The 14,988-nt window shown below is 38.2% G+C and overlaps 1 protein-coding gene across 1 annotated transcript; it reads right to left on the bottom strand.

Annotated features, from left to right (window-relative positions):
* Positions 1 to 6,787: 6,787 nt before the first annotated feature.
* nr0b1 (nuclear receptor subfamily 0, group B, member 1) lies at positions 6,788 to 14,458 on the bottom strand. The gene is made up of 2 exons (XM_088353259.1): positions 13,703 to 14,458; positions 6,788 to 8,815 (listed from the first exon to the last, which is right to left on the bottom strand). Exons 1-2 carry the CDS (start codon positions 14,361 to 14,363, stop codon positions 8,574 to 8,576), a joined length of 903 nt encoding a protein of 300 aa, XP_088209385.1. The 5' UTR covers positions 14,364 to 14,458; the 3' UTR covers positions 6,788 to 8,573.
* Between the last annotated feature and the right edge of the window lie 530 nt (positions 14,459 to 14,988).

The raw sequence follows: 14,988 nt of genomic DNA, 5'->3' as shown, positions 1-14,988 counted from the left end.
GTTCATTCCTTGATTATGTCAGCCCAGTTCTTTTTTTGCGCGCCTCAACTTCTCCTTCCTCGGACTGTGCTCCAGAGTTGATCTTGTGATGAGACATTACCACTGCAATTTTCATAATGTCCACTGTGTCCACTGATGGTGTTGCACACTATTTTTGGGTTATGTAGCTGACGGCGTTGGGCGCGTTACTGAAAACAAAAGTAATTCATACAAGTTCAGCCAATCAGAAGACGACAGTCCCACGGCTGCCGATTTTGGTCGGCCATCTTTGTATCACAAACATTGCCCATGTGATCCACATGTTTTTACAGGGTTTTGTATCAAAATGGTTTGATGATTTGCCTGGGCCACTTGTAGATAGATAGATAGATAGATAGATAGATAGATAGATAGATAGATAGATAGATAGATAGATAGATAGATAGATAGATAGATAGATAGATAGATAGATAGATAGATAGATAGATAGATAGATAGATAGATAGATAGATAGATAGATAGATAGATAGATAGATAGATAGATAGATAGATAGATAGATAGATAGATAGATAGATAGATAGATAGATAGATAGATAGATAGATAGATAGATAGATAGATAGATAGATAGATAGATAGATAGATAGATAGATAGATAGATAGATAGATAGATAGATAGATAGATAGATAGATAGATAGATAGATAGATAGATAGATAGATAGATAGATAGATAGATAGATACTTTATTCATCCCCGAAGGGAAATTCACATTTCCAGCAGCATCCCTTTGCTGAGAACAATACAATAATAAAGCAAAAGGAATACAATATACAAATACCCAATGTGACGTGCTAATACCCACTGTAGCGTGTTGTATAGAGTATTTAAATAGTGCTACATAAAATACACACTGCAATAAAAGTACGGTAATATGCAATGTAGGGGGTGAGGTTTAAAAGTAGATTGTAGATTGTTTAGGGCAGTGTTTTTCAACCAGTGTGCCAGGGCACACTAGTGTGCCGCTGGTATTTGCCCAATCTTATCTTTCAAAAAGATCAGGCCATTATTGAATATTTTTGCTATCTTTAGACGAGGAACTCTAAGTCATCCATATCAGTAGCTGGCAGTATATTTTTATATACTTTTTCTATACTAATTATCTGCTTATGAGGTAACAAAGTACATCTAATAACTCATTTTGTTCAACAAAGCGGTTAAAGATTGTCAAGTCAAGTCCAGTCACATTTATTTGTATAGCCCTTAATCACAAAAATGTCTGCACAGGATTACAATTACACCATCCCCCAATCCTGAACTAACATGCGGGCAAGGGAAAAACTCAAAACCTCAGCATGAGGAAAAAGGAAACCTTGAGAAGGGGCCTCACAAGTGGTAATCCCCCTTCCAGGATGACCAAGGTGGAATAGATTTTGCATTGAGTTACAGTACACAAACATAGTAAACATCAATAAAAGAGAACACTAGATAACATGTTGAAGTTCGTCTGGAAATTGCATGACAGCAACGACGCCTCAAGCTTGTAAACTAGTCCAAAAAGTCCATAAGAGCAACGACGCAGCTTCCCATCTCTGCCGTAAAAATTAAAAACATAAATAAAGCACATAATTATTTTTTATTTTAGGTGTTATTTTCTTTTTAGATACTAATTACCTGCTTATGAGGTAATACAGTGAAATATTTTACATAACTTCATTTTCAAACATTTTCGACGGTCGGTGTGCCTCGGAACTTTTTTATAAATAAAAGTGTATCTTGGTTCAAAAAAGGTTGAAAAACACTGGTTTATGGCACTTGTAATAAGATCCCTTAGGTCTTAAGTTCCCTGTGAGAGAATGGGCTTGAACCCACATCTCACATAGTCTATGAATGACAGGCTGTTGCATTGTTTGCTTAAAGTCTTAGAAATGACCCGACTTATTACTGTTATCATATGTAAACAAACAATCAACATCAATACCTATACAGCCAACTCCCAAGTTTTAACGCCTACATTCACAGTAACATGCTGTGAAAATTAGTGGGTTACAATTTCAACTAATTCCTTATAACTCACCACCCTATCAGTCTCATAGCATGACGTGTAGCTCCTCCCTGCCACGTGAATTTTTGAAATACAAACCTGGACACGCCTTAAAAAAATCCAGAATGGGTTTGTTCTGTCATAGGTTATGAACTTATCAACTTATCTTTAAAGACAGCCTAATGAAAACTTTTATCGCATTACATGCGCCAAGAAATAAGTGTAAGGTGCCATATCTAACACTCATGAAGGTCTGTCAGAAAGGAAAACAAAAAAGTGTACATACCTTGCTTCACATTTGTTGAAACTTCTCGCGTAGGATGCGCATATTAAAAATCTGTTTTGAGGTCAGTGTGGTGCTCCTTCCATCCCTGAAACCTTCCTGTTCTTCAGCCAGGGTGTTTTCATTCTGTGGTATCAGTCTGTTTAGGAGGACCTTTAGAAGTTCATACGCCTGTACATCTATTGATGCTTCAATAACCCAAATGAGGACATTACCAAGTATTTTGTTTTCAATCTCTGATTGGATAACATTTTTATCTGGTGCATTGCGTTCCTTTAAGTGACGGTTTAGATTACAATTTGCTCTTTGGCAGATTTTGCAATAATTAACATTAGGGACTTTGCAGTAGTATGGATGAATAGCTTATTATTAAAATCATTACCACTATAACAGGCGCACTTCCTGTCCTTGCACCAAAACTGGGCTTCATGTAGGATGTAGCTTTGCCCCCCGTACTGTGGAGTCCATTAGTAAGCAGCTATAAATTGGGAGTATAATGTATGAATCATCAATAATTGCACTCTCTCCTTAAGAAAGCATGCTGTGTCTTAAAAATAGACAAACGCGAGCCAGCGTCTTATCCCTATTGCAAATTAATATTGCTGAATGAACGCTGCCAAATAGTGCCATCTCCTGGGTATTGAGACACACTGACAACACATTCAAAATAATGAACACACTGCAGTACAGTACATTTATCTGAATAGCCCCTGTGAAAATATATTGAAACTTATGCACGACAATTCCTATATAAATCAGTGACATGCAGTGAGGTTTTATAGTCTGATTTACTGTACAAATAAATGAACCTACATGTAATCTATCACTTGATTGGCAAAGCATAAAAAGCAATATATGAACTGTAGCACAGAAAATCGTAGGTAGGTAGGTGGGTAGGTAGGTAGGTAGGTAGGTAGGTAGGTAGGTAGGTAGGTAGGTAGGTAGGTAGGTAGGTAGGTAGGTAGGTAAAAAGAGAGGGAGAGAGCAATAGATTTTACATTGAGACAAATTATCTTAATATCGGTATTTATTTCACTTACTCCCTATATTTGCTTTGTTGTTGTAAGTTTTGATCTCAAATTAGCTTTGTTTTTCCGATGTCTTCCTTGAACTAAGTGGTTAAATAAATCAGACCAGATAATATCATGAAAATTGATACATTTTATACCATTTAGCCAAAAACGATTTGCAATATATACATATACTGTATTATCTCCCAGCAAGTGTACATCAGCTTGAGAATCACCCGACTGTTCAAGCCCACTTGTGTCAAAATATGGAAGTTGTGTCTGTTGATTCAAACCTTTTTGACATATCCGCTCTACAATATTCCGTGGATTTTAATTAACTCTTCATCGAATAAACATGAACGAGTTTCCTCCAGGCAGTCCGGTTTCCTCCCACATTCCAACGACATGCATTTCAGGTGGATTGGCCAGTCCAAATTGTCCCTAGGTGTGACTGAGCGAGTGAGTTGTCTGTCCCTGTGTGCCCTGCAATTGGCTGGCAACCAGTTCAGGGTGTCCCCTGCCCACTCCAGCACCCCGCGACCCTACTGAGGATAAGTGGTGCAGCTGATGAGATGAGATGAGATGAGGTGTTGATCTGATTCTGTAAGAGTCGCAAACTACGATGGAGACCATGTCGTGTCTGCCATTAAGTGCGCCTGGTTGAGAGAGAATGGGAATTGTAGGAAGTCACTTCTGAAAATAGATGAAGTAATATTGTATGTTATCGGAGTACGCCCCTGACCACATCGAGAAAGAGTTATCGCATTATATCTGAACACTCAGGTGGAGAAAAACACTGTTGCAATGTTTCAGCTTGCCCTTGTGTCAAAAAGAACATCAAGTTGTTGTGCCAGGATTTCCAGGGCCTTTTCCAAAGCACCACTACCTGTGAAGACAATTTATGTTTGCAGCCAGCATGAGGTTTATTGGGAGAAAGCAGATTAATAGAGCAATTAGCCAGTTAATTATTGATAATTACCAGTTGCCTAAAATAATATGAAAAATATAAAAGAGTTGGTTTGCATGGGGAGCAAATTGTGAGTTTGTGTGACTGAGTAAGTGTGAAGCACATTGTAAAGCGCTTTGGGAGGTCTTCATTGACTTGAAAAGCGCTATATAAATGTAGGCCATTTACGTTGACATTTATACTGCGCACCCACAATTCCTTGATTGACCACTAGAGGACAGAAGAGATTTGGAACCAGCTATTACAGTAGTTCAAGGGTCACCAGTCTTTTTGAAGCCTGGAGCTAAATTTCTGTTATTGATTACTACGAAGGGCTCCAAGTTTGACATACACTTCTAAAATAACAACTTATCATTTTATTACTTTGTTAGAATAAAGTTATCACTGTGGTTTGATCATTAGAAGTAGGTTAAAAAATGGCTCAGTCCACCAGTAAACATCTGCAAGTATACAGGTATCTGCGATGTAGGATATTTAATCTTGCGTGTGCATTCATCAAGACATATGATATTAAAATCTTAAGTAAATTGCAAATATAATTGTTTTTCAGACAAATCTCTAAAAAATGACTGTAATAAAATGTGTAGCGTACATTTTCAGTTGCAGGTTGTTCTTATTACAACGCTACCTTAATTGTTTGCATGGACCATAATAAATATCCATAATTCATACCAAATCCTTGCACTAATACACATTTCATAGGTGCCCTATTTTGGTGTGCACCAAGCTCCTAGGGGGCAATGGTGCTTCATAGGACAACACCATACAAACTAGTGCCAGCTGCCATGAATCTCGAGAGAAGAAGAAATGCAATGGCAAAGAGAAACCACTAGAGAAGTGTCAGTGTCATTTTCAAGCAGGAATGTTGACAAACATGACAATTTCAAGCATTTTATAAGCACTTCACCCATACTTTTTCAACCATTGAAAATACGACATTCAAGGATTTCAAGCACCCGTACAAACCCTGCACATCTGTTTTCTGCTTTTCCTTGTTGTTCCTTGTTCACGTCGGCAACCTTTCTCTTCCTGGTAGGTTTTGCAAGGCTACAGGATGTCTTCTGCAAACACTTTATGTCATTTTAGACAGTTTTGTCAAAACAAACACAGGCTTGGCCAACTACCAGTTTTTTAAGTTAGGACAATAAATAAACCTTGATGCCAAGAATCACGATCATGTTCCAAAAAAATCAATCTTGTGAACCTCCTAAAAAATGGGCCCCGAGTCCGCGGGTTTGAAGCTTTTCACTTTTACTGAATCCCACACTTCCCAAAAACTACTCAAATATATAGTTTTGTTTTGTGTAGATATGGTGTTAAATGCTCTTTATATTAAAAACAACAATAAACACAACTAATTCCTGTCATTGTTGTTTGCTTTAAAACATATTGTTATATATTATTTCCCTCTTTCATTATATTCGTCCTGAATTTGGCGTGATTTCATCCTGGCAAGGAAAAATATGACCTCATTCATTGCCACTGACTGCTAAATACGTCAAAGATGCAACTGAAAGAAACTGACAGGACATGAATTACTATTGCAGGATTATAGCCATCAGTTCAGACGATTATTACGACAAAGGGATAGTTTTCAAATAAAAAACATATAATAACATAAGGATATTCATATGAATACAAAGGTTTTAAAGAAGTCAACATAGTTAAAAAAATATTGAGTGATTTTGGGTATCAAAAAATATATATTTTCAAAAAAAGGCAATCTTTAACTCATTTTTAACTCCAATGAGGAAAGCGGGTGCCAACCAATTTTTGCTGCTTTGACTCTTTTTTTAAGACCTGCTACATTTTCTTCTATTGCTATACATCACACGATTCAGATATTTTTTAGGCCAGCGGAGAAGGCCTTGCAGGCCCTCATGGACCACTATTGCAGTTCAGAAAGGATTTAGGGTAAAAAGTGGGAAATGCAAAGGTTATATTTATGCCTTTCCCATATCTATATCATATTATAAATTATGTTTAAGTAAAATGGAAAAAAATCTCTCATTTTATGCATATTTAAAAATAATTTCAAGGGTAAAAAAATGACAGTTCCTTAACAAAACCAGCATGTAAAATTAGAGAAAGGGTGTTGTTTATTTTAGGGGGAAACAAATCAACATGCTAGCAATAGTCACAAAATCATATGTGAATAAAAATGTGTGCTATTTTCCAGCAATATAATCTAAAACTCAAATAGTGTGCTATACACAAGGTATAGTGTTTTGTCGCACTCGGGTGGTCTTAAAAACGCTGTTTTGACCCACTGAGTGTTTATAGCAGTGGAACGAAGCCTCCTCCAGCATGCCGTCATTTGTCACGACCGACTTTTTATCAAAACGTAAATAAGCTGCTGTCCGGAATCAGGCTGACCCAGATTCACCCAAGGTAACCGTGTGAGTTTTGTCAGCAGTTTATCTGCATGTACCATGTAGGTCCGAGGTCGTCTGTCCCCGCAGAAAGTGTGTCAGCAACAGCGGTGAAACAAAAAACACTTCAGGGAGTTTATCTTGGAAAAATAGTTTATAAAACAAATAAGTTAGGCTATGAATCACAGAGGCAGCTTTCAACAGAGCATGAAGCATTCGCACCCATTTTTTTTTTACTCCACCTGTCCAATATAAACCTTACTGTACAATCTGTTGGGCAAATGGGTGGTCACCAGTGTTGGGAGCAATACAATGGAACACGTTCCCGGAACGCAATTATTTTTCTCTGTAACGAGTACTGTAACGCTTTTATCGACGAGATATTGTAACTTAACTGTGGTTACAACATGGTTACTTTCCTACTATGTAAAAGGCGACGGTGAACTATAACGACATCGCCTTTTTAATGGTTACTCCTTCCCTCATGAAGTAACACACAATGTTAAATACAATAAGTAGATGGGCATGTATATATCTACTTGCACAATACAACTGAATAGTTACGGGGGCGTCGTCTAAAGCACATAGTACGAGAGCACGTAGTTTGTCCCTACTGATATTCTGATATTCTCCCTAACGTACATACTCACATCTAAGCTGTACTAACATCCATCTATCTATTTTCTGCATCATTTGTCGCCGTGGTGTTTTTGTTGTTCAGTTTACTTGTGAGTACTTATTCTGTGTTATTTCGTGTTCTTGTTGCCCGGTGTTTAAGTTAGTTAGTGTTTGCCAATCTTGTTGCAGGCATGAGTCACAGAGCCCGCTTTGATATGACCTTGACTTATTTGATTATTCAGAAACTTTGTCGGTCTTTTTCTAACTACCTGTCTATAAATGAATCCTTTTTTAAAGTAAAATACAGAAATCAGGGGGTCAGATAATGTGCGCATACAGTATTTGGTTGTTTCATCCATAGATATAGTCGGCAGTGCGGCCTATACTGGATCAAAAACATAAACACGAAATTTACGGTAAAAAGTGCTGAATTTTTGTCTTTTTATTTGTAAAATTATTTTTGCAATACAGAGACTCCTCGCTACTTTGCGTGTTATTGCTTCACCCGCAGGAAAGAAAAATATTTATTTGGAAAAATTGATTGATTGAATAAAGGTATCAAACGCGTCATCGAGGATCATTTCAAGCATCCGGAATTCAAGCTAATTGGAAATTCAATTAAAGTAAAAAGAATAACCACTGAGGAACAATTACTGGCAGACTAAATTTGGCGTGTAGCCACATCCACAAGGTAATGTTACAACAGTGTAAACTGTTGCCGGTTTCCATGGTTTTAGCGTACATAACATTGGCGACGAGGAAGGTACTTCCACACTCTCGCCTCTTCCTGGCGACCCACCAGCCACGTTGCATTGCTGGTTAGAATCCTTTGAAACTATTTTAGAAGCCATCGGGCTAGCCGACGCTAACAACACGCAAAGGCTGGTAATGCTAATCTATGGCCTCGACAGTGAGGCCCAACTTGTCTTTTGCGGGCTCCATTGCATTGCTTTCCGGACATTTCGCCGCTCCACAGAGCATCATGGTGCGGCGGATTATCTTTCAGAGTTGGTCTATTACATCGCCGACCTCCTGGGCTTAGCCAGCATTTTATCGTACATACCACTTACGGAATGTCTTGGCTGTTTTAGTTTGCAAGCTCTCAAGATTTTATTTTTAATGTATTTTTAAAGTGCCTATATTTAAGCAGTTTTAGGAGTTTGGCTTCAATGTGTGTGTATACAGTCATCTGTACCATGATGATTAATTTTATAGAAAGCTGCTACCTTTGGATCTCAGACTTTTTTTTCAGTAATGCGCCCATCACTGGTGGCCACCTATTTTGGGGGGGAAGTGAGGGTCCTCATTTGCCATAGAACATCTCCATGAGCACCTCCTCGATGTTGACGCTCCCGATTATGGGCTTGAAGAAGAGCTGGGCCACCACGGCAGGGCTGATGGACCGCAGCATGGACAACGCAATGAGCAGTTTGGCGAAACGGGTGGTGTCTTCGCGGTGGATCAGCCGTACATGTTCGTTAAGGGCCTGGTGGGCTTCTCGCCGTAGGGACTGGATGTACGGCAGGCAGCGGAGACCTTCCAGATCTGAAAAAAACATGAGTGAAGGGCACAGACAATTCGGTCAATCACCACAATGTCTATTTGGATGTCTAAGATGCAATATTGTGTGCTACTCTGCTGGCAGAACTGCACTGCATGTCCTAAAGGGATCGTACATTTTTTATCAAAGCCGAATTCAAGCACTTTTAAGGACTTTCAAGCCAATTTTCCAATTACCAATCAAAGGAAAAACTTGAATCATGTATTCTGCTGAGCCATAAATATATCTGCAATTTACATATGCACTTTTAAATCTTGCGTGTGCATTTATGAAGGCATCTGATTTTTGGATCATGAGTAAATCGTGAATATATTTGTGGATCTGAACAATGTGTGTGCAAATATTTTTTGGACAAATCTTTCCTCATACAGGTGTTGGGTAAAGATGAATAATGAAGTAACATGTAGCTTACATTTTCAGTTGCAGGAAGTTCTTCCTATAGAAATTTCCCATTAGGAAACACTACCTTAATTTTGGCATGGCCCATGGTAAATGTCCATTATTGATATGTAATTTTTGCACTAATACACATTTCAGAGTGCCCTGTTTAGGTGTAGTATCCTTTTGGGCGCGGCCCATAAGGGGTGATGATGTTTCATAGGACAATGCCTTGCAAAGTAATGCCAGCTGCCGTTAATTACGAGGGAAGAAATGAAATGGAAAAGTAAAGCCATCAGAGAGCACAGTCAACGTCATTTTTAAGCAGATTTGTAGGAAAACATGGAAACTATTTCAAACCTTTACAAGCTTTTCCCCCGAAATTCAAGCACTTTTCAATTCTTGGAAACACTACATTAAAATTTAAGCACTTTCAAGGAGTTCAAGCACCTGTATGAACCCTTGTGCTTAGAACTTTTCCTACCAGATATGTTGTTGAGTTTTGTAGTATCCTAAAATATATGTGACAAGAATTTATTTTTTGTCTCAAAAATTAAAGTTATGATGCTCATTTTTTCAGACAAGTAGAAAGGACATGAATTTGTGAGGCAACATTAGTATAATGTTAGAATGAAAATGTATGCTTCAAATATTAATAGTTTTGTTTGAATTGTATCACAACATTTATGCATATTTTATAGTATATCATTAAAGGCATATTTGGTTATATATTTGACCTTTTATGTTAATAAAGATTAAACAAATGAATACACAAATGCTATGGTAAAAGTAATCACATCATACTGTGCTGATAAGAAGGATTACATATCAATCAGGCTGATTTCCAAGAAAGTATATTTAACATGTATAGATAGACACAATATGTATATATATAGATAGATGGATCGTTGGATAGATAGACCGATCGATCGATTTGTTTGAAAATATGATAATTTTTCAAAAGCCTAATCTATGTTTAATTATCATCATTCAATTTCATGTACTACACACAAGTTTTAGTTGCACCATTGTTACAAATTGAATTAATTTCCATTTCGTTTGCAATGCTCACTACATTGTTATTAATTACAATATAGACAAATCGATACTAGTTTTTTCAAACAGAATACGGATTCTAAACCTCTGACTAAATGTTCCAACATCAAAACTTTTACTTAACCTATTTTTATTGAGTTGATTAGAACTTTATGGGCACATTTTCTGAGTCCATGGGATTTTTATTTCAAAAGATTTTCCAATCTTCATTTATCTTAAAATGCATGAGAAAAATAACTTTTAACCATCTCCTTTGAATTAATTATGTATTGGTTTAATTAAACATAAAAAAGTGTACCAAATATTGACATGTTTCAATCATAAAACACAGTGTTGATCTATAGTTGACAAATTATTTAATTAAACCTTTTCATTGACATGGATTAAGGAAAAGTTCTAAGCACAAGGGTTCATACAGGTGCTTGATAAATCCATGAATTCCTGATTTAGAACCACTGCTTGGTTTTCTGTCTTTCATGTAAGGACAAACTGAATTATCTAGGGGAGAATGACCCATGCCTGCACATGGATTTTTCAGTTTGGGAGGAAATAAGCAAGAGAGGAAACAAAACAGTGGTACTTTATTCATGAGTAAACAATTTTGATAAAAAATTGATGTCTCGCCGCACTTGAACTCACAGACTCTATTGTTTCTACAAAAGGTATATATATATATATATATATATATATATATATATATATATATATATATATATATATATATATATATATATATATATATTATTGTTTTGACCTGAGCGAGTGAGTTGTCTGTCCCTGTGTGCCCTGCAATTGGCTGGCAACCAATTCAGGGTGTCCCCTGCCAACTGCCCGATGATTGCTGGGATGGGGTCCAGCACCCCCGCGACCCTACTGAGGATAAGCGGTGCAGCTAATGAGATGAGTTTTCGAAAGTGTGGAGGAGGAGGGTTACCTCTTGCGTTACAGTCGCCTCCGACTCGTTTTGGATTTTAAATGCATTCAAAAACCACATACAATTGTTTATTGCATCAAGGCTTCTTGACTTTGTCATGCCTATTTTAATAAAATGTGTATAAAAAGGATCACTACATTATAAAATGTTCTAAATTAAATTGTTACATTTGTATTGCTAGGGTCTGTTTCAACCCAGCTATAAAACAAGATTATAAAACTACTGTCATCATACGTGGACTGGACGTATTAAGTATCAACTACAAGTAATATCGCTGCAAAGAAGACACTAAAAGTGTAACTTTTTTGAAACACGTACGTCTTAACACAAATTGCATACATATGCAAATTCTCCAACTCAAAGACTTACTCTACTTTTTTTGATTGGGAACGAATAATCGATCTTGGTCCTACTTGGCTGTTGTTTGGTCGTGCAAATTAATATTTTTTGTTTTGACCTGTTGTCCTTTTCATTTTATATCTGTATTAAAGTTCTATTGCGGCTCGAAACGTTTTTGTTTTTTGGGGGGTCTGTGATAACTCTTTCAAAATTTTGGGTGCTGACCCCTCACTTAGCAGTATTGCAACACATCTGCAATTTATTAAGTTTTCATTTTAATATTATCTACTATAAAAACCTCTATAACAGGGGTCTCCAGAATTTTTTCAAGCTAAAAGCTGCTTTATGTTCCTAATTAGCGCAAAGGCCATGATACACATTTCTAAAATACAACTTCAACATCTTGTTAATATGTTGTTACTATGTTATTACCTGGTTGATTATTGAAAAAAGGGTTAAATACACTCAATCAACTCCTAAAAAAAGAATTTTACAACCAAATCACAACGACAAATTCCTCAAGAGCATCTTTCAGAACAGGTCGCAGTCGCCTCAGCTGTCCTGAGGTGGCTCACTTGTGACCACGGGCACCCCGTTGGAGACCACTAATCAATGGAATTTTCGGGTCAGTTTCAGTCAATAGATATTTTCTTATAGAACAAGGTTAAAAAATAATTCTAGTAATAAAAATAAAATTAAAAACGGAAAAAGTCAAAACACAAAACCAATAGCCAATAAGGACCAAAATGGATTACTCGTTCCAAAACCAAATTAAGAGTACAAGTTTCTGTGTGCATTTGTATGCAAGTAAGTGTTAAGAAGCAAGAGTGCAAATAAAATAGATATTTTACAGTCTTCTTTGCAGGTGATGCATAATGTGTCCAGTCCACTAATAATTTCATTTTCTGCTGTCGCTAGTGTTTTAAAATGTTGTGATAAGAGCCAGCTCAAAACTGACCCTGACAGTATGAAATAATTACAATTAGAGCATTGTATCACAGAAAAATTAATTTTATTTCTTTATTTTGCTAAAACGGGCATTCCTGAAAAAGTCAAGAAGCCTCAAAGGAAAAAAACATGTAGCATACCTCAACCTGTACGTTTTTGCTGTACAAAATATGGTTATTATGCATATTAAGACGTGTACGACGTATAAGAAAATCTTTACGAAAAAATGCAAAATTTGTCAATTATGGGTACCATCCGGTATACACCGACTATGACAAAACAGGAAATCAATCAAGTCAAACAAGTTCACCGCGGTAGCCTCTATCTCGGTATCGTTTTTTGTTGTTTTTTTGGTTGCAAACGAAGCGAGCGGTTTGATGCTACTGTGCGCATGCATCTGCCGCCTCGGATTTCATGCGGTAGTTATGTAGTGAAAGAAAGTCCGTCTCTTTTTAGAGAACCGTCTTTTTCAGCTCAACTCCTTAAAGGGAGCCGGCTCTCAAACGGCTCACTTGCTTTGATGCATTATATCTCGAATCATTATTGTTGTATCTAGAAGTTAAGAAAAAAAGGAAGTATAAAAGGAGAAAATGAAAAAAGCAAGGTTTGTAGTTATCCCGTTTAATCAGTATATTACCAACAATAATTTAATGCAGAAAATGAATTCATAATTTGAATAAGAAAATGTATTATTCTACTTAATTATATTTGCATGTATTTTTCCTTCTACAGTGAACGTCCAAGCTACTTCATTTTTGAACTTTTTTTTATAATAAACCTCATTTATGTCGAGCAACTCAGTATCTCACAACAAAATGGTAATTATCAATAGCTATGATATAACGAAACACATGTACAATATAACATGTTAAACTACATAAATAAACACGTTTGGAAACAAATATGGTGTAAGATTATTTTGTATTTTGTAAGGAAAAATACAACATTTTGTAAAGGCATGGAGCCGTGGAGGTTGAAAGTTATGGCACTGTATCATAAAGAATTTAATTTTATGTCTTTAAAGTGCTAAAATTGGCATTCCTGAAAAAGTCAAGAAGCCTCAATGGAAAAAAAACATGTAGGCCATGTGATTTTGTATGTCATTAAAATCTACAGAAGAGGACGTTTAAGACGTGGCCGCCAACACGAGACATGTTGCCGGGAAAATAAAACAAGAAGGGGGTTCAACTTTGGACCACCCACGCAACAGACCTACCTGGGTTGAAGAGCACGGCTCCCTTCAGGTAGGCGTACTCCTTGGTGCTGATGTCCACGCTCCAGCACTTGCTCAGAAAAGCTTTAATAGCTTCGATATCAGCCAACGACACGCCGGGTGCCGTTCCCTCCTGCGCGGCTGCAGCCTCCGCCTCACATCGGCTTCCTCCCCCGGTGAGGATCCGCTGCAGCATGCTGGGCTCCACCGTCTCCGTGGTGTCGAAGTCCACGCGGTCCTGCGCCAGACCGAGCACCAACAAAGGTGCCCAGCCGCTCCGGATCAGGACCACCTGCTCATCTTCGGGCAACTCCCGAAAACAGGGCACATTCTTCACAAACCGCAGCGTCTTGACCAGGATAGCGGACGCCGCCTTGCACGTCACCTGCGGGGAACGGAGGGTGCCGCGACGCCGCGTTGCTCCGCAGGAGCACGCCGCCTGCCGCGGTTCCTGCGGGGCTACAGAAGAGGAGGACGATGAGGAGGAGGAAGTCCGGTGGCTTTGGAGTAAGTTGTGGAGCGTATCGTGTTGCTGTCGTTCCTCCCTGTTGCTTTTGAGAATGCTGTAAAGGATGCTGCCGCTTCCGCTGTTCGGGGCACCCCCGCCGGCGTTGCCGCGGAGGTTGGTGCCCCGGCACCGGCAGCTCTCCAGCGTCGTGGCCATGAGCGCTGGCCGGCGTCCTCGGCGGAGTTCAGTGCGGGAGGAGGTTCTGTTGTGTTGGGGTTTCAAAGTTGATCTTGGTGACGGGAAGCTCAGCTCCCGTGTAAGTCTGCCAGCACTTTTTCTTTTTTCTTTTTTTTTTGTTTTCTTGTTTTGACTCTCACGCCCGCCTCCGAGGAGCGAAACGCCTCCCCTCACTGTGGGCCAGGGGTGTCAATCATGCGGCCTGCGGGCCGGTGTTATGCCGAGAAATGCATCCCTGCCGAGATTTGCATTCCCTAGCTACTATAACCACTTTTACCTCGTTTTATCTCACTTTTATATCACTTTTCGGGAATGTAATGGCGAAGATACAACTAAAACCACTTCGTCTTGCATTTGTTGGGAATGTAATACAACTTAAACCATTCCGTCTCTGTATTTGTTGTGAATGTAATCGAACGGTAATGCACACCGTATATAAATCACTTTTGAGCAGTTAACATGTTTATTTTGCCTTTTTCTACTCAAATCGTTCGTAATGAAACTGTTATGCACTCTACCATAAAGCTTATTCCAGCATAATAAGCTCTATGGTAGAGTGCATAATAGTTCTCAAAAGTGATTTATATACGGTGTGCATTACCGT

The sequence above is a fragment of the Urocampus carinirostris genome, chromosome 14 (genome assembly GCF_059441175.1).
Source record: "Urocampus carinirostris isolate Australia breed hairy pipefish chromosome 14, RoL_Ucar_1.0, whole genome shotgun sequence".
Classification (NCBI taxonomy): Eukaryota; Metazoa; Chordata; class Actinopteri; order Syngnathiformes; family Syngnathidae; genus Urocampus; species Urocampus carinirostris.
Note: the sequence above shows the minus strand (reverse complement) of the source record. Positions and strands in the feature narration are given on the sequence as shown.

Bases quoted from the DNA above. Each gene is read 5' to 3' on its own strand.
- nr0b1 (XM_088353259.1), bottom strand. From the start codon at position 14,363: ATGGCCACGACGCTGGAGAGCTGCCGGTGCCGGGGCACCAACCTCCGC. The intron at 8,816-13,702 runs GTAGGTCTGTTG...TGTTTTTTTCAG, and splicing joins AGCCGTGCTCTTCAACCCAG to ATCTGGAAGGTCTCCGCTGC.